The sequence below is a fragment of the Nelumbo lutea genome, chromosome 8, assembly GCF_056320005.1.
Source record: "Nelumbo lutea isolate HS-2025 chromosome 8, American lotus-T2T, whole genome shotgun sequence".
NCBI lineage: Eukaryota > Viridiplantae > Streptophyta > Magnoliopsida > Proteales > Nelumbonaceae > Nelumbo > Nelumbo lutea.
The window spans coordinates 50,938,921-50,966,081 of NC_142691.1; the positions used below are offsets into that span (position 1 = coordinate 50,938,921).

At 36.6% G+C, this 27,161-nt stretch overlaps 1 protein-coding gene across 1 annotated transcript in view; it reads left to right on the top strand.

Annotated features, from left to right (window-relative positions):
- Positions 1–13,293, top strand: part of LOC148844130 (UPF0481 protein At3g47200-like) — a 31,012-nt gene extending 17,719 nt beyond the window's left edge. The window contains exons 5-6 of the mRNA XM_088956888.1: positions 1,349–1,402; positions 11,931–13,293. Coding sequence (XP_088813014.1) covers positions 1,349–1,402; positions 11,931–13,293 — 1,417 coding nt within the window. The remainder of the gene's footprint in view (positions 1–1,348; positions 1,403–11,930) is intronic.
- The last annotated feature ends 13,868 nt before the right edge of the window (positions 13,294–27,161 follow it).

Below are 27,161 nucleotides of genomic sequence, written 5' to 3' on the forward strand. Positions count from 1 at the left end.
AAAATTTATTTAACATTACATAACCCAAAAATATTGCTTGGTTTTGATTCTATCAACTTTAGCCTACTTTGGAATGCTAAAAGGATCATTTTGCTTTAATTTCACTTACTAATATAACATCTAGAAGATTATTATATAATAATTAATATATCATACACAATTATTATACTAGCTTAATGGTTAATAAAACTATAGAACTTGTACTAATATACTAATAATTTAGTCCAAATGGAGGGGCGACCACCTTAAAATTTTATTACAATTAAATAGAAATATTATAAGAAGTATGAGGAAGGGCATAGCCCACCTTTCCCTAATTAACGCAATACAAGAGCATACTCTAAAACTCCCGGTCATAAGGCTTCTTTTACTTCAATTCACTAAGTAATATGGAATTTAGAAGATTAATATAAAATAATTAATTTAATTATATATAATTAAAATACTATTATAATGATTAATACAAATATAGAATTTGTAAGAATTTACTAATAATTTGATCTTTTAAAACTCCAAAATTTACTCTAGGTAAAAAGGAGTAGAAGGGAGGGCATAGCTTGCCTTTCCACAAACTCAATACAAAAGCACACTCTAAAACTCTTAGCCCAAACATGATACTATTTTATTCTTAATTTTGTGATATAAAAAGGAGTTTTCAATTAGACAACTTCTAATAATAGTTGGAAGTGAACCCACCTTTAAGGTATATGGCTCAATTTTACTTTAATTTGTAGGTAATACAGCATTTTTAATATATAATAATTAATATTGTTACATAGAATTAATATACTAATAAATTTTTTAACCCCAACGTTTACTCTAGGTGGAGATGCAACCACTTTAAAATTTTATTGCAACTAAATAGAAATATTATGTTAATATACAAAAACACACTCTAACATTACAAACATTACAAACCATAATTGAACAAAACATTACACTACCCAACTCTTAATTTTGGGATATACAAAACATTACAAACAATGTTTACTAAACCATCATCCACTATGTTGTCTTCTCTCAAAATATGCACAAACTTCGTAGACGTGCCTTTGGTGCAACAATACACCTGATCTAGGAGTTTCAAAATATTTCAGGGGTGGGATATACATTTTGGATACTAATATACTAATAATTGAACAACACTAAATTTCTGATGAAAGTATTCTACAAAAACTTAAATAAACAAGTTAATCGGTGCTAATTTTGTTGCTAAATTAGATGCAACATTATTTATGATCTCTTGCCTTTGCAATGAGAAACAAAGAAAAAAAATTAAGGAGATAAGTTTAGTTTGGACGGGTGACAATTTGGGAACTATTATTTATCCATGCTTTTGTTTATGTAGGATGGAATGCGGTTGGGCACCAATGGGTGGTAGTGGACCACAAACTCCAGAAAGGTATAAGCCTCAACTTATCAGGAAAAGTATTCAAATGTTGATTCTTTAAACTCTAAGCAGAGTTTAGGGTTAGAGGTTGGATAGAGAAATATGCATTAATTGACATACAATACCCATTAGTTAAATATTCACCAGTAGTTTGAGCTTGAACAAAAATGAAAAAGGAGTTTTTATTTAACATAATAACTTAATTAAATATAATTAGTTAAACTTAATAAGTATTATTAAGTTAATAAACTTAATAATATTAACACAAAGTATTAATAAAAATTGATAAATAGTATACTTTTATATAATTTAAATATAAAGAAAACTAATAAAACTTAATTAAAATAACATAAAATTTATTTAACAATTAATAATAAAAATAAATATATTAGTAAAGATTAAAATCCATTTAAGTTCCATGTAAAAAAATAAAAAGTTGTATGATAATAACATGAAACTATATCTAGTGTGAGCACCCATTTTTTGTTGAATCCTTCATCCTACCTCCTTATACCCTCTTCTAAGACCCCAAAACTTGAAAACATAATTAAATTAATCTAGGACTTGTCAAAACTCAAAATTTCCTCTTTACAGCACAATCCCTACAACAAACAGTTGAATAAAATATAGTAGTAAACTTCAACTTTAATTAAGGAGAACATTGAAATTAATATTTGATACTACATAGGGTTTAGTACCCAAGTCGAATACAATCCCTAGATTTGGAAACTAAGACTTAGTTATATGTTAAATTTCGTGACTAACTTTCTTTTTAATGGTCTTAACCTAAAGGATATTAAGATATGATCAACCTCCCAAATCCTGTCTCAAATCTATAATGGTCAACCATAAAAATCCGAAGATTCCATTTTGACAACCTTGGATGAATAAAAGACTAGACAACCAAAATCAATAAATTCTTTCTCATATGTAAAACCTTCCACTTGACTCATCTTAATCCATGCCTATATGCTAAATTTCAACTTAACTCTCCTTTGTTTAATTGTTTAATTAATAAAGATTCCAATTTGATGCTTATAATTAAATTACACAATAAATTATAATCTAGGAAACCAAACCCCTCTCATTAAGTCTAAAATCCTCTAAATAACTCACCCATCTTAGCACTGAATTCCTTCATTCTCTTCTAAAGCAATCAAGATTCCTCTTTAAGCCTTTTCATTGATGGATATACTATAAACTAAAACCTTAATCTGATTTAAATCTTTCAATCATTGATTAATAAGATAGAAGCCTTTTCATTCATCCTTAAATCTTTCAGCAAATCTCATTGATTAGAGCTTATTAGTCATAGATCTCTATCATTCAAGCCTTATTTAACTAATGAAACCTCACCACCATGATCAAGACCCAAAAGACCTTAGTATGCTAAATTCCATGACCTAATTCACTTGTTTGAGTGTTAAAATAGATGAATTAGATTATGTCACCTTTCATCAGATCCAACCTAAGAACTCAAGAGGGTGGGGGTTGATATCAGCCCAGCACTTGACCCGTTAAAACACATAAACTAATAAAATTGAGCCTAGTAGACTTAAAAAACATAAAAAGCCAAAGATACTCACACTTAAAGCCTAAACAAGATTAAATAACATTTATACTTAACTCAAATTTATATTTTATGCCATTGTAAGCCCCGAATATAAGCACGATATGTTAGGAATGCCCCAAACTCTCATTGGACACACAAAACTCGTAATAATGTTACACTAAGAAGGAAAGGTTGTCAATAAACCTTTCTCATTTGAAAATCTTACATTTTTCATCAAAACACTCTCTTGAAACCTAAGTCTTGTGATTGGGTAAGTTTTAGATATAATTTCCCTTCCTTTCTTTATAAATAAAAACCCAAATCAAGCCTATTAGAAGAGGAGATGATCTATAAGCATTTCCGACTTCTACAACATCCTCATTTTCTTTTCTTCACAAGAAACTTCAAAGTCTTGAGCCCTTGAACTTCCAATCTGCCCAAAAGGCTTTCTCTTATCTAATAAACTTTTTCCAACTTCAATTGAGTCTTGTTCTGGTTATTGGATATTAACAATCAAGGCTATATCTAAAAGGTAAGTTTCTCAACTTGTATCTTTAGTTTGTTTTAGATCATTATAGATTTTAGTTAGGTTTGAAGAACAAGGTAGAGATGCGATGGATTTGGGAAAACTAATAATCAACTCCCAATAACATCTCCTTAAACCAAGTCTAAAAGAAGTTGAGAATCTTTTTCTAAGTTTTTTGTTTTACTCTTTGTTCCTTGAAGTTTAAGCCTAAACAAATCTTATACTGTGCTGTCATAATAGCTTAAAGAGAAGGGGCACCTAACACCTTCCCTCTCCCAGTTCATTTGTATCTAAGATCTCTTGGTTGGGTGTCTTTCCCATAAAGAAAAGAAGTTGAGAATCTTTTTCTAAGTTTTTGTTTTACTCTTTGTTCCCTGAAGTTTAAGCCTAAACAAATCTTATACTGTGCTGTCATAATAGCTTAAAGAGAAGGGGCACCTAACACCTTCCCTCTCCCAGTTCATTTGTATCTAAGATCTCTTGGTTGGGTGTCTTTCCGATAGAGAAATGCAGTCACTATTTTGAAAATAAAATCAAACTTTCGAAGCTGAAACAAGGGACCATTTTTGCTAAAAAATAGATGTCAACTCCTTGATCCAGCCATAAGCTTCCCAAAACTCACACCCAGTTTTGTGTACATGGAAATGCTGTAATATTCCTTTTGCCTCAATTAACTCAGTGATATAGAATTTAAAAGATATTAATATATAATAATTAATATAGTAGCATGGGTTTTTTGTTGAAAACCAAATTTTTAATTCAATCAACTTTCATCAATGTTAGAGCTTATAAAATGTTCAAGAAAATCATGACATAACTAGGCAAATGTTGGAAATTGAGACAAAGCAGCTTTGGCCATTCTATGCACTACTTTCTCATGTCATCTATGGTCTAACATGTGTGACAAAAAACGATTCTAAGGTTTAGTTTGGAAGGAGTACAAATACAAATATGTAGAGCACAAAACCTTGTATTTTGTGTCATTTTGTATGTATTTGCACTATACATATTTGTACTTGTGCCCTTTCAAAATGAGCCTTAGCAATAAATTATTCTTTTGTAGTCTGCAAAAATAATACTAATGCATGAAGGAGGAATGGAGTTGTCCACCAATAAAATCTTAACAATGGTAAGGGCATCACCTTCAAGTAGAGGTGTAGATCAGGCGATGCTGGGTCAACACGACACGACCCACATGTTGCCCGTGCTACCCTCCCTTGTGATAATTTTGGAGGTCGGCTTGGCATGGCCCATGGCCTAGGCCCATGCTAGGTTAACTTTTCATTGGAAACAAAGTGAAAATCTAACAAAGAAATGAAAAAAATACTTTCCAAAATACAAAATGGACAACAAGTTAAAAAAAATAGGAATTTTATTTCATTTAAAATATAAAAATTACAAAATGAAAATAAAAAAAATATATTGTTGAGAAAATAACAAATAATTTAAATAAAATTGAAAAAATTACTCCATCTCCTTGATTTTAACCATCAGCTTCATTAGGTGTGGTTGTGTAATGTCCTCCTTTATCTTGTAATTTATCCTCAATGTCCAAGAAATCTTTAAAGTAGATGTACTTTTTTTTATTTCTCATGGAATGGCAAATGCCTGCCCAAGTTGTGGCTCATACCACCCTTACAATTGAAGTGAAAATCAATCCAACATTTTTTGGCCAACACGACTCTTTTCCCTTCCCCTCAACCTCCTATATTTTAAATACTCTCCAAACCGGGCTAGTAAACTTACTGTTGGCTAATTGGTTTTGGGAAGAGGAGCCAAGCATTTTTTAATTCAAAGGCCAAAGCCTCGTAAATTGCCAAGTGTATAATAGTATGAGATGAGAGACTAGAGAGTATTAGAATTGAAAAGAGAATTGCTGAATTGGTGTGATGAGAATAGTGGACGATAGGGCTATTTATAGGAATTGAAAATAATTCAATTTCCTAAAATACCCTAAAAACTAATTGTTTTTAGTTGGGAGGGATATTTTGGTCATAGTAAAGTCATTTATCACTTTACCCAAATGCCCCCAAAGTCCCAAATTAACTGTTATATTATAGGATATAGTTGTTGGAGGGGGCATTATTGTCTTTTTTCCTCCTTCCCCAAAGCCAAAATGCATAAATACTCCTCTATATAGCAATTTATAAGCTTATAATTGTTGATTGAAAGAGTATTTTTGTAAAAAAGAAAAAAACCCTAAAAAGTTGAAACTAGCCATTTGGGGGAGAGTCCCCCAAGGGCCCCAACAACTAGTTTTCTCGAATGGGCTGCAATCAGCCCGCTACGAACCCATAGGTTGTGCCATGCCACATGTTGGGCTGTGTCGTGTTGACCCACAGACTTGAAACCCCTGGCCTAGAACAACCTACATGATCATGCCCTGTCTGGCATAGCCTACGTGTCATCGTGCCAGGCAGGTTCAAAATTGTGTTGGATCACGAGCAGAAGGTCCGATTTACATATCTACCTTCAAGGTGGCTCCTTAGCCAAAGATGATCCCTAGATAAAAGCCAATGTCTTCATCACCAAGGGTGGAGGTAGAGCAAAACAAGTTCCCTAGGAAAACAAGAAACTTCTGAAGAGTCAAGAAGAATAATTCTAGCACCCGAGTCCTGGTCTTCAACCATGCAACTGCGGCATCAATGTTGATCTTTACAACTCTGGGTTTAGGTGGGAGCCACTGTGTTGCAGAATTAAACAATCTTTCTTAAGCTCTTATTCAGGGTGATGAAACAACATTAGAGAGCACTAACTTACCATATAAGCCTATGCCTTCTAAATCACCTCCAAAGTTTAAAAAGATTTATGTTGAAAGATTAGAGCATTGCGAGCATACCAAAGTAACATCACCCCTCTCAACAAGATATATATGACGATCACCCTATTGTCTATCCAACTTCCAAAGCCACACCAATGAATCTCCAAAACTACTCTCATAGTGTTGGGAGAATCACGAAATCAAGCAAATTATAATCAACTTTAAAAAATAGCGGAAATAATATTTTTCTCCCTCTTTGTGTGAATCTATTAGAAAACAATTTAGTAGAGCTTAAACCAAAGAACAAGCACACAAGAACACAACCAAATTTACATGGAAACCTTCTCGGTGTGCGAAAGAAAAAAACCACGGTCACCAAAAAACTTTCACTATCAAGAAAGTGATTGTACAAGGGTTCTCTCTAGATAAAACTAGAGGCATACAATCAGCAAATCATCAAGAAAATACGTTTCTTGGAAACTAATAAATATCTCAAGATAATGAAGAAATCTCACCCAAAACGGAGGTACTGTTCGCGGATTCAGATCTCACAAACCAGTGATCTAGACCAGATCTCCACCGTTCAGATTGAAGAACCCTAAGCCGTGAACATTCCTGCAAAATTTAAGCTCAATCGGACCAGAAACAACATTCGATCGGAGCATAAGATGAAAACTGCGCATACTGGAATTTAAAGAATCCGCTCCTTTTCTCTCTCCGTTTTTGCACGGGATTCTCTTCCTTTTTCTTCTCTTCTTCTCCCAATCTTTTTGACAACCAACACCACTAAAAAGTTGTTTCCTTTTCCTATTTTCATTTGAACAATAATACCCTCATCCATGGGCTAAAAAATACCACATGGGCTTCTTGGGCCATCCTCCACATAAGAGGGAAATCCAACAAATCTCCCCCTTTCTTAACTAGGTGGAGGGATTTGCCAACCCGGCGACTAAGCAACAAACCTCAAGTTTTTCTCTTGATAATGATTTTGTTAATATATCAAAGTCATTATCATCTGTGTGAATTTTTTCAAGTTCAAGCAATTTGTTGTTTAGAGTATCTCTTATCCAATGATACATCACACTGATATGCTTTGACCTTGCATGAAATTATGAGTTCATAGCGAAGTGAATAGTAATTTGATTATCACAGAACAAAACATACTTCTGTTGCTTGAAACCAAAGTCTCTCACGAATTGCTTCATCCATAACAATTCTTTACAAGCTTCTGTTGCTGCAATAAACTCTGCCTCTGCTGTAGAAAGAGCAATACACTTCTGCAACCTTGACTGCCATGAAACAGCTCCACCAGAGAAAGTAATCAGATAACCTGAACTAGAATTACGAGAATCCTCATCTCTTGCCATATCTGAATCATTGTATCCAATTAACACTAGTTTACCACTGCCGAAACTAAGTGTTAAATTGGAAGTACCTCGAAGATATTTCATTATCCACTTTACTGCATTCCAATGGTTTCTTCCTGGGTTCGAAAGGAAACGACTAACAACTCCAACTGCATGAGCTATGTCTGGCCTTGTACACACCATTGCATACATCAAACTTTCTACTGCTGATGCATATGGAACATTTTCCATATCTTCCTTCTCTTTATTTGTTGAAGGGCCTTGATCTGATCTTAACTTAAAGTGGTTAGATAAAGGAGAAGAGACCACTTTAACTTTATCTATATGGAACTTTTCAAGTACATTGTTAATGTACCGTTCCTGTGACATGTACAACTTTTTCTTTTTCCTGTCTCGACAAATTCGAATGCCAAGAATTTGTTTTGCTGGTCCCAAGTCCTTTATGGCAAAGGACTTACTTAACTGCTTCTTCAAATTCTCAATCCTTGAAGAATTTCTGCCAACAATTAATAGGTCATCAAAGTAAAGTAATAAGATAATAAAATCGTCATCAGAGAATTTTTGCACAAAAACACAGTGATCAGAAGTAGTCTTCTTATAACCATGCTCCCCCATAACTAACTCAAATTTCTTATACCATTGTCTGGTTGCTTGTTTCAAACCGTAAAGTCTTTTCTTTAATCGGCAAACATAACCCTCTTTTCCTTTTACCTCGAAACCCTCTGGTTGCTCCATATAGATCTCTTCCTCTAATTCACCATGAAGAAAGACAGTTTTTACATACATCTGCTCAGTTTTCTCTGACTGAATCCCATGATAACCAATATGGCTTTGTATCGTGGTTGTGAAGTATGTTCTTCTTGCTTCACCCTGTAAACCCACTTGTTCTTCAAAGCTCTCTTACCCTTAGGTAACTTTACCAACTCAAACGTGTGATTGTCCTACAAAGATTGCATTTCATCTTCCATAGCACCAACCCAATGTGCCCTGTTTTCATCTTCCATGGCTTCTGCATAACATTGAGGCTCTCCCTCATCTGTCAATAATATATATTCATTTGCATTATACCGTGTGAAAGGACGTCGATCTCTGGTAGATCTTCTGAGTAGAATTTCTGGTTCTGGCAACTGATCAATAGTCTGATGATCTATCTCGACATGCATAGAAGCATCTACATCATCAGTACCCTGTTGATCATCCTGTGTATTTTTCGCCTATGTTGATAAAGGAATCGGATCCAAATCAATCAAATCATCACTGTATTGATGGACTGCTTTTTCTGTCTTCTCAACAGGATCATATAATCTGTACCCAAATTCATCTAGTCCATAACCAACAAAGATGCATTGCCGTGTATTCACATCAAGCTTAAACCTCTTGTCTTTTGGGATGTGCACAAATGCCTTGCAACAAAAAACACGTAGATGATCATAAGAAACATCTTTGCCAGTCCAAACTCTGTTTGGAACATCAAGCTGAAGAGGAACACATGGTGTGAGATTAAGAACATGTACAACTGTATTCAAAGCCTCACCCCAGAAAGATCTTGGCAACTGAGTTTGCGAAAGAAGACAACTTAGTCCTATTCATTCTCTCAGCCAAACCATTCAACTGAGGAGTCTTGGGAGGTGTCTTTTGATGTCGAATGCCTTGATGCCTGCAGTACTCCAAAAGGACCTAAATACTCTCCCCCATTATCTGTTTTGATGCATCGCAATTTCTTCCCAGTCTGTCGCTCAACTAAAGCCTGAAACTGCTTGAACACGTCTAACACTTGGTCTTTGTTCTTCAAAGTGTACACCCATAACTTTCTTGAACAATCATCTATGAAGGTCACAAAATAACAGGCACCACCCAGAGTTCTTGTCTCCATAGGACCACACACATCCGAATGTACTAGATCAAGTATACCGCGTTTTCTTGAAGAAGGGGAACTGCTGAAAAAAACTCTATTCTGCTTCCCTACCAAGCAATGAGTACATTTTTCCAAATGTGGATCATTCATGCCAGGTAAAAGATTCTTCTTAACCAATACTGTCAAGCCTTTCTCGCTTATATGAGCAAGTTTCTTATGCCACAACTCTGATGTAAGATTATCTTTCATAGCATTGATAGCGTCTTATGAGAGTCCTACTTGCAGTATATACAAGCTAGAATGCTTGTTTCCACGAGCAACAATCATAGCACCTTTAATAAGCTTCCACTGACCATTACTGAAGGTGTTGCAATATCCTTCATCATCAAGTTTACCTGTAGAGATCAAATTCAAGCGAATATCAGGAATATGCTTTACCCCTCTAAAAAGTAGCTTCGTGTCATTGTTCATCTCCAAGCACACATCTTCAATACCAATGACTTTGGCTAAGCCATCATTGCTCATCTTTACTGTACCAAAGTCACCTGCCGTGTAAGATGTAAAGAAGTCCTTTCGAGATGTAAAATGAATGAAGGCTCCACTATCAATAGCTCAATTGGTCTAATGACATGCAATGTTGACAATATCACTATCATAAACAGTAAGAAAGTCTTCAGTAGAAGTGGTAGCAACTCTATCATTTTCCTTGTTATCACCACCCTCTTGTTCTTTGCCTTTCTTCTTGTTCTCCCGTTTCAACTGTCTACAATATTTCTTGATGTGTCCTTTCATGCCGCAGTGATGACACTCAACATTAGCAAACATGTTGGACTTACTTCTTCCTTTATCTTTGTTCTTGGAATCTTTGCTCTTACTCCGCTCTCTTCTTTCTGTAACCAAAATCTCAAACTGCTGAGAAAACCCATGCGACTTTCTTCTCGTTTCTTCATTTAAAATACTGCTCTTAGCCAGATTCATATTGATTATACCATTCGGAGCTGAGTTACTCAATGACATTCTGAATGTCTCCCAAGATTCTAGCAATGTACCTAGTAGACAGAACCCCTAAATCTCATCATTAAAATTGATACCCATTCCAGCTAGTTGATTAATTATACCTTGGAACGTGTTCAAGTGATCTGTCAACGAAGTTCCATCTCGATACCTTAAAGCCATCAACTGTTTGATGAGAATCATTTTATTATTTCCCATTCTCTGAACATACAACTCTTCAAGTTTATTCCAGAGTGTCCGTGCATGTGTTTCTCCATTAATATGATTCAAAACATTATCATCTACCTACTGCCTTATATACCCACAAACCTATTGATGTAACAAGGTTCATTGTTCCTCAGACATATTTTCTGGCTTCTCAGTGGCAAACACCGGTAGTTGAAATTGTTTAATATAAAGGAGATCTTCCATTTTTCCTTTCCAAGTATGGTAATTTGCACCATTTAAAGTAATCATTCTACTCAAATTAGTTTCCATATTCAACACAAGATATTCAGTAACAATAACCACAACTCTGATACCACTTGTTGGAAGAATCACGAAATCAAACAAATTATAATCAACTTTCAAAAACAGCGAAAATAATATTTTTCTCCCTCTTTGTGTGAATCTATTAGGAAACAATTTAGTAGAGCTTAAACCAAAGAACAAGTACACAAGAACACAACCAAATTTATGTGGAAAAACCTTCTCGGTGTGGGAAAAAAAAAAACCACGATAACCCAAAAACTTTCACTATCAAGAAAGTGATTGTACAAGGGTTCTCTCTAGATCAAACTAGAGACATACAATCAGCAAATTATCAAGAAAATCATCAAGAAAATATGTTTCTTGGAAACTAAGAAATATCTCAAGATAATGGAGAAATCTCACCCAAAACGGAGGTACTGTTCGCGGATTCAGATCTCACAAACCAGTGCGTCAAACCAGATCTTCACCGTTTAAATTGAATAACCTTAAGCCGCGAACATGCCTACAAAATTTCAGCTCAATCGGACTACAAACGACCTTCGATCGGAGCACAAGATGAAAACTGCGCAAACTGAAATTTAAGGAATTTGCTCCTTTTCTCTCTTCGTTTTTGCACGGGATTCTCTTCCTTTTTCTTCTCTTCTTCTCCCAATCTTTTTGGCAACCAACACCACTATTTTCCTATTTTCATTTGAACAAGAATACTCTCATACATGGGCTAAAAAATACCACATGAGAGCTTCTTGGGCCATCCTCCACATAAGAGGGAAACCCAACACATAGAGCACATCATCTAATAAATTAATTAATAGTTTAGAAACCCCATCAATTTTAAATTTATTAGTTAGTTAAATGTACCTGTTGGGTTGAATTTAAATTCATTTTAATTCAATAATCTATGAAATGACAGCCCATTGTAGTATAAATATAATCTCAGTGAAGGTGGTTTGAAACCACCCTAAGGTTATCTCCAATCGTAGTCTTCTTTGCTCAGGGAAAGAAACGATGATGCCAGAGGAAAAGCTCCAGTATATGAACAAGTAAAGGATGAGCGTCATCGGGAGCTGTTAGATTTTGTAATACTGACGTGTGGTCTTAGAGACAATACTAAACCTCCAAAATCTCTTAGTAGTATATACAGAATACAGGAGCAGCTTGGCGACATCAATTATGTGCCTCAGATAGTTTCAATTGGCCCCTTTTATTATAAAAGTAGACGCCTACAAGGTACCAGAAAACAGAAAAACAAATATCTCAAATGGTTTTTGCCCCGTAATCCCAACTGCAGCTGGGAAAAAACCTTGGATAACTGCGTGAAAGTCTTGAAGGAAAATGAAGAAAACGCTCGAAGACGGTATTCTGAAGAGATAGAATTCAAGGATAGGGCTGATTTTGTGACAATGATGTTAGTGGATGGTTGTTTCCTTCTCGAATTGCTTTGTAGAAGATATCGGAAAAATCATCCGGAACAACCTGTGATCGGCAACCAAATCGATGACGATAATGATGATTCGGAGGGCCCAATATCCAAGAAGATGCTCCCAAGGATACGACACGACTTGTTATTACTTGAAAACCAACTCCCGTTTCCTATCCTTGACTTATTATTTAGAAACACCATTGCCGACATTTCATCAATATCCCTCGATGGACTCGTCTACGATTTCTTTCAAGACATAGCTCCAATCCAAAACGTGAGAGTGTTTCAACCCAAAACGACCAAGCATATACTCCATTTACTGCGCAAGTTTATGTGTGATTCATCGAAATTGGAAATCACAGGGAAGAGTAGTCGAGAGGCCAAATTAAGTAATTACTCTGTGACACAACTCATAGAAGCTGGAGTCAAGTTCAGGAAGAAAGAGAATGCTGATAGCTTCTTAGACATAAGCTTCACAAATGGTGTATTAGAAATCCCCAATTTACATGTTCATAGCTACACCGAATGCTTATTTCGAAATTTGATTGCATTTGAGCAGTATTTCCCTAAATGTACTGGTCGGATCACATCTTATGCCTTTCTTATGGATAGCCTCATCAACAGTCGAGAAGATGTCCAGTACCTCTACAAGAAAGGAATAATCACGCATGGCTTGGGCAGCCATGAAGAAGTATCAGTTCTGTTCGACAATCTTAGAAAAGGAATTTTCCTCCATCACTTCTATTATGAAGACGTCTGCACGGATCTTAATAACCATTTTGAAAATCGTTGGGTGGTTTGGAGCGCAATTTTCAAGCGCGAACATTTAAAAAATCCGTTGACGGTTGTTGCACTCATTGGTGCAACTTCAGCTCTTCTTTTCACCTTTGCATCCTCCTTGTTTGCTATGCTCTCTTTCTTTGTCCATGGTCCTTGACCTGTAACTACTCTGGTTGAGTATCTCAATCTGGGTGTTTATCCACGCATAATTACATGCAGGTCGATGATCGATCATCTACGACCCTTTCAAATTCTGCTTCCATCCAAGTCTATATCTTGATGAAATTGTCATGACTTTGTATCGTTTCATTTCGTCCGTTGCGTGATTTCAATTTGGTTGAAATGCATGTTACTATCGAACTATTTTTACTTGGCAATGTTTATGACTTTGTCACTGCTATTCTGTTTTACGTGTTTTCTTTGTTCCTCCAATGAAGTAATCTTGTAGCTGGCGTGTGATTACGGGTGCAACTCGGGCGGAGTTGGATCAGGTCATGTTGAGGTCAATCCAAAAAACAACCCTGAGTAAAAAAGTACTTCAACCTTTACCCAAACCTCAACCTAATAACGAGTATAATCACCTGAGCCCAACTCGACCCTAGAATATGTAACGCTGATTCAACCCAAGCAACCCGGATTTTATAATTGGACTGGGTTGGGTCAGATTAGTCCCGCAACGATTTTTTTAGGTATCGGAAAAAAATTGGGCCTCAGCCTTTGGGCTTCTTTATGGGCCTGGACCAGAAAATTCAGGCCTGACCCGAGCTTGGATTTGGCTTAGGTTGAGGTTCAGGTAGCCCGAGCCTAGTCCAACTCAATCCAACCAAGTCCATCCAGAAAGAATATGATCAGCCTGCCCAGCTCCATCAAAGCCCAATCTAACTCAACGAGCCCAGACTGACTTCTCTTGGTTTAAACTAAATGGGCCTGGGTTGGTAAATCCAGACTTGACCTCAGTTGGGCTAGACCCAACTCTGATATTTTTATCTTGGGGTTACACTTGGATTTACCCTCAATCCATCCCAACCCACCCAAATTGTGCCCCTATTTGCGGGGCGATATACACTTGATGACCTCACTTACGGACATGAGGCATTATTATTGGTTAAATAACAATGTTATCAAGGAGTCTTGATCTCCGGCCCATGAGAACTCTGCTCACATTTATTGCAGTCACATATGGAGAATATCTCATCCCCTGCATAGTATTAAGCAGGGGAAGATGTTCCTAACACATGAGAGGATAGTGTATTGTGGGTAGGTGTAGGCAGAGTTGTGAACAGGAGATCCGGACTCGTTATCAAGTGCAAATCATCCGGATTCAATTCTCTCCCACGTAACTAATCTCGCTAATAATATATACCACAAGCAAGTATTGAATTGTTTTAGCAGCTAATAAAATCTAGGGTAAATTAGAGATAGCCACTCTGTACTAAAGGTATTGTTACAATTATTCCCATGAATTCTGTATTGTGATTAATATCCCTGCCCCAAAATTTTAGATTCCAGCACTTTGCCCCCTGATCCGCTAATGGGGTGACAATGAAACTAAAATTATTAAATTGCTGATTTGAGACGGCTTTTACACCGGCGATGAGTTGGAGGAAGATCCTGAAGATTGAAGCCAAAACTTTCGTACTGGAGGAGGTCTAGACAAGAAGAATGGCGGCATTGAAGATAGTGGAGCTGAGGAAAGCTTCTCCGATACTCACGGGTAAATATGTAGCAGAGAGGCGAGGAAATAGGAATGGTCCGTACATTAGGGTTTACAAGTATTATGGAGGACTACGACAGTTGACCTGCTTTCTGGAAGGAAGGAAAGCCTCCGGGTGGTTGCAACTAGCAGGAGCATTATGGGAATACACTCAATGCAAGTTAATGTCGTTTAAAGAACCCGAGAAACCTATGAAGAAAATAGTTGAAGAAGTTGATTTTAAGGAAATTATTGAAAATTCAAAGATAGAAGTGGCTAGTGGAGAAGTACAATATACTCTTAGGCCCCGTTAGCTTTTTGGTAAGTTACTTATTTGGGTAAATGCACTTATCAATGTAAGTGTTTTCTTGAAAAGACTTATTCAAGTAAGTGCATTTAGCCATGTTCTTTTGTTTACTTATGTTCTTTTATTTCTCATGTAAATAAAGCGAAGACCATTTTAGTCAAAAAAATCCATTATTACAAGGGACATTTTTGTCCCATCCAATTGTTAGCAACTTCCCCCAAGGTGGGAAAGTTATTTACCCACCTATGAGATGGGATACACAGGTAAATAAATTTTCCCTGGTCCCACATAAATTTGTAAAAGAAATATAAGATTCTTGGTCAATGAGAACCAAAATCCCATTGACCAACTTTCCCCACCTCTCAAAATGCAAAAAATGAATGCCCCCCTTAGATTAATAAAGCTGAAAGCCTGGATTCATGGTCCAGAAGATATATGGTGAGGTAGATTGATATTATCTGCTAAAAGGAAAACTAATGACTAGAACGGGTTGGTCGAAGATGTTAGAGGGGCATTAAAAACCTCTGGAAAATAGTAGATTGCTCCCTTTAAGGACAACGAGGCATTGTTCTCACGTTACCCAGAAAAATTTGTGATAACCACGGTGGGGACAGAGCTACGCTTGATAACAATACATCAATGGGCTTTACCAGTAATGAAAAACTAGTAGAGTGTAAGAAGGATATTAACCTGAGAATTTTGGGACTTCCATTCCATCTCTGGTCAAAGAATGTCTTCAAGAAGACATTGAAACTTTGTGGGGGAGAAATGGCTTCATTCGATGCTAATGACCTTAGAGCAGTTAGACTATAACTGGTGGGGGAAAAGCCAGAACTAATACCAAAAATGATAAAAGTCTTCTCTGATGGGATTGCCTCCTCCCTTGAAGCCCGGTGGTGGAAGGAAGGAGTTTCTGGCGGGGAAGCTGACTCTGTGCAAGAAGATGTAAGTGCACGTGGCATGAGAGAGGATGAACAAATGGGTAACCTACGTTACACAAAATAGGAAATTTAGAAGTCTGAAATGAAGAAAAAAGGGGCTCAAATGGCTAAATCTATAGAAGGTTTATGCCCACAGGATGTTCATTGAGTGGTGTAACTTAAAAGCTATGCACAGGTGGTTGCTTGTGTGGTCAACATTTAAAGCACAAGAGGGACAACAAAATTTTGGAAGTAGACAATCCTGTTGACAAATCATGCAGAGAAGAAAGGGTAGGCTTAAACCGAAATAGTGTTGCGCTACTCCACCAAACCAAATCAACAATGGCTAGACCGGGAAGAAACAAAGAAATAAAGTCATGTTAGAGAATATCAACCTATTCAAGGACCTCACCTAACAACTTAAGCTTTTAGGTTGAATGGTTCTTTGAGATGGTATCAGAGCCATTTTGACCAAGTGGTCTAGTGTTCGATTCTTGTTACCCCCATTATAATTAAATAAGTTTCAACACAAGGTATGAGTGTACTTGTGCTTGTTCTTGTTTCAAGCCCAATGGGCTTTCGTGTAAGGGAACGTGTTAGAGAATATCAACCTATTCAAGGACCTCACTTAACAACTTAAGCTTTTAGGTTGAAAGGTTCTTTGAGAAGTCACATGAGTTGTTAAGTGAGCATGTGACTTCTAAAGGAGTTGATAGTGTGATAGACCATCATTTGGATCTATCTGATTCAGATAGTGAAAACTCTTGGTCAAAGGAAGATTCTGTTCTTAGAAGCGTTGAGGGAGAGATATGGAAAGAAGGGGAGGGCCTGGAAGACTTAGACACTAAGTTACTCTTAGGTCAATCTAAAGCTTTGGAGAATTCAATGCTAACAACCCCAAACATGCTAACACAAGTAATGGTGAAACCATGAAGCCGAGAACACTGATGAAGGGTGAAACTAATAGTCAAGGGAGAAGAAGCCAAGTTCCATGCTCACAACAAGGGCAAGAGGTAATTAAAGGTCTTCTAGCATCCTTATTTGTTAAGCAAAGAGCCTAAGAGCCAGAAGTAGAAGGAGTTGGTGAGGTGGGGTGGACATCAGATATGATAGGAAAGAGAAATGAGAGAGGGGAGATAGAATAAGGGTAGAGAATTTGGGAATGGAGTTTGAGGGGTGAGGGAGGGGGAGAGGGATGAGGGATGGAGTTCTAGGAGAGGAAGAGGAAGACTCAATGGCAGCCTTTCTAGGGAAGCTAGGTTGTAAATTTGAGGATCTGAATGAGTTGAAGGTGTCTTTAAGAAGGCATGAAGATGGAAGGAAAACTAAGAAGAAAAAATAATTTAGGTAGAGAGATTGAGGCTAGACATTATAGGTGACAAGGAATTTAGTGAAAGAGGGGAGAGAAGAAGAAGATGGCATTAAAAGGGGAAAGAAAAGAGGTAAGTTCTTGATTGTTAATGAAAATATTAAGGTAGAATGTGAGAGGTTTGGGGAGTGCAAAAAAGAGAGTAGTGATAAAAGAGCTGATTAAGAAAGAAAATCCTAACATAGTTCTATTGCAAGAATCAAAGTTGACTGAATTTGACAATAAATGGGCCAAAAGTTTGTGGAAGGCGAGAGGGATAGGTTGGGCTTGGATTCATTCGTGGGGAACTTTACGAGGAATAGCCACCCTCTCGAAATTAGAAGTTATGGAACGAGTGGAAGAGCTACTTGGTAAATACATTGTTTCTATGAAATTCCCATAGGTAGAGGATGGGTATGAATGGGTATTAACTAATATTTATTGACCTAATGGATATAGAGAAAGAAATGATTTGTGCAAAAAACTCTATGACATTAAAGGATTATGGAGGGGATCATGGTGTATTAGTGGGACTTCAATGAAATTTGATTCACTAAGGAGACAAATAATCTTATGCAAAGAATCATGACATGCATGAGGAAAAGGAATGGTGGGAAGGTGATGGAACATTGGATTGTTCTATCCTCTAAAACCTTACCTAGGGTAACCTTGGATCATGGACCAATTTCCCTATTTCAAGTGGAGTTAAGAGGTTTAGATCTTGCCTGGTTGAAATTTGAAAACATGTGGCTAATCCACCCATGTTTCCACTAAAAGGTGAAGGAATGGTGGCAAGGAGAAAGGATAAGGGTGGGAATTGGAAAGGAATGCTTTTCCATAGGAAGTTTAAGGCCCTAAAGTTTAAGATAAAGACTTGGAACATAGAGCAGTTTGGAAGACTTAAAGCATGAAAGAATGAAGTAGTGGATCAAATTAAAGGGGTGGGTTCCAAAGAATCTCAAAGAACACTAGAGGAAAGGGATAGAGAACAAAGGGTCCATTTGGTTCGTAGTCGGAATCAGAATCAAAATCTTCCGGAATTGGAATCGGAATGGTCCATTCCCATAGTTTGTTTGCTTCAAACAGGAATGGGTATGGGAATTAAAATCAACAAGAATGGGATTTCATTCCCAAGGGAGGGGCAAGGAATGTCCATTCCCTCAAATGGGGGAATGCCATTCTAGTAAGAATGGGAGTGGGATTTCGATTCCGCCCAACCATACAATTGGAACCTGAATGGCCCATTCCAATTCCGATTCCAGACCCCTATTCCCGTGAACCAAATAGGGGCTTGAAGAGGCAACTGGAAGACATTTTAGTAAAAGAGGAGATTAACTGGAGGAAAAAAGAAAGGGTAAAATAGCTTATTAAGGGTGGCAAAAATACAAAGTTCTTTCATACAATGGTCAATGTTTGATAGAATAGGCTTTTATGGATCATTTTAGGAGGTATTTAAATGCAACTTTGTGGATTGAGGGTTTGGATTGGTCAATCGTATCAATTGAGGAGAAAGTGTGGTTGGAAAGACCTTTTGAGGAGGAGGAGGAGATAAGGAGAGTAGTGTTTTTCATGGACTTTACTATGGCATTCTATTAGGATTGTTGAGATGTACTAAAATAATATTTACTTGATGGTTTTAGGGAGTTCTTTGAAAAGGAAATAATAAATCCAATGTTAAATTCAACTTTCATTGCCTAGATCCCTAAAAAAGTGCGAGCTAACCATCCCAAAGATTTTAAACCCATCAGCCTAGTGAATAGTTTGTATAAAATCGTAACAAAAGTCTTATCTTTAAGGATTCAAGAAGTTTTCCCCTCGTTTGTGATTTCCACCCAAGGGGCCATTGTTTAGATGAAGCAAATCATGGATGAAATTTTAATCACTAATGAGTGTGTTGAGGCTATGAGGGGACCCTTGAAGAAAGGCATACTTTGCAAGCTGGACTTAGAGAAAGCATATGATTTAGTTGATTAGTCTTTCATGATTGGGATCATGGGACATTATGGGTTTAGAGAGAGATGGTGCAATTAGATTTTGGGTGTTTGAGAACTTGCCAATATTCAATATTAGTAAATGGCACAGTTATAGGTTTTTTTTCTAGCTAAACACAGACTAAGACAGGGAGATCCTCTCTCACCTTTTCTCTTCACACTTATAGTGTATGTTTTGAGTAGAATCTTGTTGTGGGAAAACTTAAGAAGGCTAGTGAGAGGCTGGAGAGTGGGAAGAGAAAATGTACTAATTACCCATCTACAATTCATAGATGATACTATTCTTTTTTGCAAATGAGAGAACTTGTATTGCATAAGGAATTTGAAATTGTTAGTGTGGTTGTTTGAAAGATTGTCAAACTTAAGGATAAATTTTAACAAAAAATTGCCTAACTGGAATAAACATGTAGGATGGGGTGATCGTATAGTGTGCAAGCATTCTAGGCTATAGTATTGTGTCCTGGCCCCTGACCTATTTGGGGTTACCTCTTGGAGAAAATCCAAAAGAAGTGGATTTTTGGAATCTAGTGATAGAAAAATTCTCTAGGAAGTTGGCTAGTTGGAAGAACAGAAATTTGTCTCTTGGTGGTAGAATAATGTTGATTAAATCCACACTAAATAACTTACCTATCTACTATTTATCAGTATTCAAAATCCTAGTGAGTCTGAGCAAGAAATTGGAAGTGACAATGAGGGATTTCTTGTGGGAACCATGGGAGTAAAAGAGAGATCATAAAATAAGCCGGGAAATAGTGTGTAGTGATAAGAATGTAGGGGAATTGGGATTAGGAAATGTACAAAATAGGAACATGGCATTGTTAGGAAAGCGGCTATGGAAACTATCTCAAGATAGGGACAAATTGTGGACAAAGGTGATAGTAACTATTCATTGGATCTTAGATAATGGATGGGATGCTGGTGTGCTGCCAAAGCCAAATCAATCCTCACCTTGGAAATCCATTAGTGCAATGCTACATCTTTTCCTTGCTTCCATCAGATACAACCTTTGTAATGGTAATAATATTAAATTTGGGAACATATCTGGTTGGAAGACTCTCCTTTAAATGACTAATTTCCTTCTCTCTTTGCCCTCTTAAGCTTTGAAAATGATCCAATTCCTAAGTTTCTTGTCCAATATCCACCTTCACTCAATGGGGTTAATTGGGACTTGGGTTTGTAGAGGGGTATCCGAGACTCAGAACTTCAATGTCTTCTTATCCTCTTATAGTTATTGGAAGGAGTTTTCATTGAATCTTTAAAACCTAATAACCAAGTTTGGACTTGTACCCCAGCGGGTTCCTTCTCATGTGCCTCCTTTAAAACTTTTCTACAACCATCCTATAGTGGATTACCTCCTTTTACAATGAAAGAGGTGTGGTGCAAAGTTGTTCCACCTAGGGTTATTACCTTTTGTTGATAAGTGGCTCATGGAAAGATTAATACTCTTGATAAGTGGCCACCAAAGAAAATGGCCAAATTTGTGTTTATCCCCACATTGGTGTATATTGTGTAAGTCTGATGGTGAGAGTTGCCCCCAACTTTTTATCTCTTGTTCCTTCATTACCTTTATTTGGTATTGGTGCTTTTCTCTTTTTGGGTGCAAGTGGAATCCTCGGGCGGATGTTCAAAGCCTATTTGACACAACTACCTTTGGATGACCAACAAAGAGAGGGAGGTTAATGTGGAACTGCATTAGAGCTACTATTCTTTGGACTATTTGGGAAGAAAGAAATGCAAGAAAATTTACAGATAAACAAAAAAATAAAAATGATATCTTGGAAACAATCAAGGTTAAAGTGGTGCGTTGGTTGAAATCATTGACAGCCTTCTCTCATGTGGCAACAAATGATCTAATGAAAAGTTAGAAATAGTAGATTCTACAGTCCATAAGACAATTATAAACCAAACTTAGTCACCTCCAAATAAAGGTTTTATCAAGCTTAGCTTTGATGGTATCAGCTTGGGAAATCCTGGACCTTTAAGTATTAGAGGTATTTTTAGAGATGAGGAAGTCAATTTCATTGCTACATTCTTGGGGCCAGTTGGAGAAGGAGACTCCCTAAGAGTAGAAGTGTTAGCAATAGTGGAAGGCATTAAAAAGGCAAAACAAATGAACATCCAAAAGCTATTTGTGGAAGGAGACTCCAAACTGTTGATTAGCTAGTTACAAAATGGGGGATCAGAATTGTGGCTTTTCAACAATGAAAGGAAGAAGATTAGGTGGCAAACCAAAGATATGGATATAGTGGTTGGGTGGGTTAAACAATCTGTCAATTCTATAGCAGATGCCTTAGCTAAACAAGGGGTGGAGAAAGATTCACTTTTTTAGGCACAACTATAAGGGGTCTGATTGTAGGGGAGAGTAAGAAGTTTTATCTATCACAGTATGACTATATCTAATGTATTATACCTTCCATTATATTAATTAATAAAAGGTTGAGTTATTGATCAAAAAAAGATTTTATGTGTTGAGATGATAAATATAAAACTGATGAAAGTGACCATTCTAAAGCATAAGTTGTTCTTAAGGCATTGATGAATTAATCATTTACAAGGTGAATTTTGTTGAAAAACTTAGAGAAACATTTGAAAGTTAGGATTAAAAAAATGAAAAAATAAACCTTAGATAAAAGAACTTTGGATGCCTAATTTTGGGTTTTAAAATTATTTAAAGAAATATTTTATGAAGTTAACTAACAGAATGCTAACAGTGGGGGCAAAATACTACAGGGGGTGAAGTGTGACTACCTCCAAAGTATTTAGTAGAATCCAGAAATTGGGTCTTTGTTACAAAACAAAGTTAAGGGAATTGTCCCAAAGCACAAAATGGCTATTTGTAATTTACCCTAAAACTTATCTATTTCCATGCTGAGTTAGGTGCCTCACATATATTGAATTGGTTTTATTATTTATTTACTTGATTTTAAATGTTAATTTGCCTCTTTATCTACACTACTTCAAAGAAAAAAAACTAAAACTCCCTTGATGGATCTGATAAATACTAAATTCTCCCCTCTCTTTTGAAAAAGGATTAAAACCTCTCTTGCCTAAATGTCTAATGGAATTGTGATGTGAGTTAAATTTGTCATTATATCTTAAGGAAATAGTTCATGATGTGGATTCACTTACCAAGAAAAAGCTCCTTTGCACCCAAGCACCACTTTAATATTAGGCATAATTTTGTGAGATGTGATTAGAAGATTATAGTCAAGAACACAGTCTTTAGATGGATATGCATATTTACATGTTATTCCGGACTTACTACCCATAAAATGTTCCCACATCTCTAACCACAAAACATCATAGTTGTGAATTGAGAGCATCTCCCACTAAATGAAAAGGGAGACATTCCTAATGCACAGTTGTAATATCCTATTGGTAAGGATGTGGGTGTAAATGATAAGGCCTATCCAGTATTGTGCATGAACCATGCACCGACCACATCGGACGTGGACTCCTTATCTCGATAAACGGTTGTTGTAATCTTAATTTTTATCCTAGTTTTGCTAGGACTTTATCTCTATATTTATGATAAGGTTTACAAGGTGTACAACTCTATTTAAATGATAACTCCTATTTTGAAGTGACCCTTTGGCCATTATTCAATTTGTCTTTTTACTTTGTTATGATACTTTCAGCCTTCATCATGTCTTCAATAACTTCGATCAACACTGTGAATCCATTAATCTTCAACACATCAGGAAATCGTGTTCCTCAAATGATAAAACTACATCATGTGGTGACTCCAAGTTGAAAATTCCCTTTTGAGCCATGATATCCTCAAGTACGTTGATGGGACAAATCCTTGTCCACCTTGGTCTTTGACAACTACTTCCTTGAGATCTTTGACCTCTATATCTAAACTCTATACAAAGTGGGTTAACTAGGATCATTACATCTTCATTTGGCTACTTACATTGTTAAAAGAAGCAACACTCACTCAAGTCATTGGAAGTAAGACAAGCATAAACATTTAGGTGACTCTTGGGAATCTTTATTCTCCTTAAGGCACAGTTAATGTTGTTGGTCTCAAGAATGAACTGGGAGCCCTATGCAAAAAGGACCTCTCCATGACTACTTATATTTAAAAGCTCAAAGTTTATATTGACAAACTTCCTATGTTTGGAGAACCATTAACAAATTCACAACTCATTCATCATACACTCAATGGACATAGATCAGACTATGATGCATTTGTTACGGAAACTATCACTCGTATGGATAAAATTTTGTTTGCTAGTTTACAAGGTATGCTTCTGACCAATGAGAATTGTTTGCTTCAATTAGTTACTTCATCTACACAGAACAATTCTCTTTTAGTAAATCTTGCATCAAGAACCAAATATTTGAAGTCACACTCAAAATATAATTAGATTGAGCTATCTTCTTCTGGTAATTGTTCTTCTAAGCCCTCTAAGTACAACAAGAACCCTTGTGAAATTTGTGGAGGATGAAATGACTTTCCCAAATATTGTTACAAGCTCATTGCACATATTGAGAAGCTGAAGAATCCCAAATGGCAGCTTATGGCATTTACTTCTGCTTCTGGTCAAGACAAGCAAAATCCATACATCTAGTTTCCTGACTTAGGAGTAACACATCATCTAACTTTTGATCTCAATAAGTTTTAGATTCACACTAATTATGATGGTTCTGACCACATATCTATTGGAAATGATTCAGGTTTTCCAATCTCCCATTCTAGATCTTCTACTATATTTATTTCATGTTCTTGACCGTTAGTTATGCATGATATTCTACATATTCCTCACACACACAAAAATTGCACTTGTGCTCTCTCTCATGTGTCTTTCTAGGCTACTCAAAATCTTATAAAGGCTATGTTTGCTTGCATCACAAAATGGGATGGATATTATTGATTCCTCTCCATCATTGGGTCCTTCTATGCCAACTATCTCATCTCCTCCGGATTTAACATTTTCAGCACTTGATGCATCATTTGCTTCTAGTATAGATTCAACCACTACTTCTTTATCTCCTCCATCTGTCCCTATACATCAAAAGACAACATGGGCCTAGCATGGTATTTTTAAACTAAAACGGAGGTATGCTCTCCTTGCTAGTCCTCTTCAAGAGATTGAACCAACATCCTATTCTCAAGTTCAGATGGATCCAAATTGGCCATTGCCATGATTGATGAGTGTTGTGCTCTACGTCATAATCACACTTGGTCTATTGTGTTGCCTCCCATTGATAAAAATATTATTAGTAATCGATGGGTTTTTAAAATGAAAAGGAGACTTGATGGATCCATTGAAAGATTCAAATATTGACTTGTTTCCAAAGGCTACTATCAAGAAGCCGATATCAACTATGATGAGACTTTCAGCCCAATTGTCAAACCAACTACTATTTGCACTATTTTGTCTCTTGTTGTGTCTTCTAATTGGGAGGTTCGTTAGTTGGATGCCAGTAATGCCTTTTTACATGGCAATTTCATTGTCACTAGCTATTCTATCATTGCTATCACTTCTCTCATCTTGTGTCTTGCCTTTCAGTTCACTCTCAAAGACTTGGGTCCAACACACTAGTTTCTTGGTATTGAGCTTTGTTGTTCTCCTGATGGCTTCCACCTATATCAACATAAATATATTGATGATCTTCTCCATCGGGTCTAGGTACATAATGCAAAACTGATTGCCACTCCCATGCCTGCCACTGCTTGATTGGTTGCCTCTGAAGGTGAACTTCTTGTTGATCCTACATTTTATTGTAGTATAGTTAGTGCACTTTATGAAAGCTTCCATTACAACTCACTGGGCAACTGTTAAGTGGATTTTGTGGTATCTTAACATAAAAGTACCATTGATCATGGCCTTTTACTTTGCTCCTCTTGAGATCTCTCACAGATTGTCTATTCGAATGCTGATTGGGGTAGCTGCCCCACAGATCATTGGTCCCAAAGTGGATATTGTGTTTTTGGAATCCAACCTTATTGCTTAGAGCTCTTAAAAGCAACAGACTGGCATGCTCAAGCACCAAGTTAGAATATCATAGCTTGGATTCTACTTCTTCCAAGGAATTATGGCTTGGTATGCTAATACAAGAATTGTGCATTTGTCTCTCCTCTACTCCCTGAATATGGTGTGACAATATGGGGGATAAATTTCTTGCCACTAATCCAAGGATATAAATATGTGTCAAATTGGGTCAACTATGGAGCTTTTCTACAAGATGAAACCAACTTTTGTCATGCCAAGGGATCCTTTGGATGATCCAGACCATCCATCAGAAAGGAACCCACTGGACAAGCCAAATATTCAATCATGCAGTCCACATCAGCCCCATACTAAACTAGGGTAATTTACTTGTGTAAAATTTTCCTCTATCCATCATTTTCTTCTCCTTAAAAATATCTAATTCTTTAACTCATTGCTATGGACAGGTTATGGTTTTGATAGGATGTTTTGCTAGTGCTATTACTCTTCAAAATAATAATAATAATAATAATAATAATAATGATGATGATTCAATGCCCAACAGAGCAATAAGAGGCTGTACGAAAGGATTTTGGGATGCTATTGGGTTGGGGGTTACCATGCTGAAGTCTGTTATACTTAAATTTGTAGAATGTAGACATTAGAATCCCAACTAAGACCTCAAGAACCCAACTACTGTTTCTATCTTAGATTTAAATGTCTCCCTTTTCTTTTATATCCTAGTGATATTTCTATAAATGGATCAGCAATCTTCTTTGATGTTGGTTATAATTATACTAATTCATTATTCTTTTATCTATATCAAAGATCAACAATAAAGTTTTACCAAAAAAAAGATCAACAACAAAGCTATACGCAAAACTGATTCATTATTACTGTTCTTTACAACGAAGAAAAAGAACTTTATGCATCAGTTTGTGAAATTATACAATGCCTTGTCCATGGTTGCCAATGGGTCAGGTCTGGTTCACAATAATTGGGTAACTATCTATGATAATAACAACTCGAAACTATACATTTCTTTTGGATGGACCAATTTATACTTGACCTGAATTGAGTTCTTGGAGTTAAAACAGCAAAATAGAAATAAAATAATAGAGATATTGAGAAATAAGTTGGTTAAGTTGTATTTACTAGGGTCGAATCAGCCCTATTTATAGTTACAAAGGTTGAGTTACAGTGAGACTATACAAGGATAAGAGATAAAACTTATCTGGGTTAGGTTAGGTTTATCTAGGATAACTATTATCTGGAGATAGGATTAGGATTATCCTATTTTGTTATCTTTAGATAGGATTAGGATTATCCTAGTTACCTACAAGAACCCAGATGGTTAGGTTTCCTTGATGGGCTTGGAAATTGACGTAGGCGTGCATGGGTCATGCATGGGCCCATGGATATCTATGTTATTATCCCCCCGCAAGCTGAACAGGGAGACGAGAAGCTTGTCCCGAAGACTAGTGAACCGAGCTTTGGAGAGAGGTTTGGTGAAGATACCTGCTATCTAATTTGCTGTTGGAACATAGCGAATTTGAAGCTGCTTTTGGGTGACAAGGTCATGTAGGAAATGGTAGTCTACCTCCACATGTTTCGTACGAGCATGAAAAATGGGGTTGGCGGCCAGGTGGGTAGAACCCATATTATAACACCAGAAAATAGGGGGAGGAGCTAGAAAGCCAATGTCTCATAGCAGAGACTGAATCCCATAACAACTCTATGATTGTGTTGGCGAGAGATCTGAACTTGGATTTGGTGCTGGAGCGAGCAACGGTATGTTGCTTTTTAGAACTCCAAGAAATCAGGTTG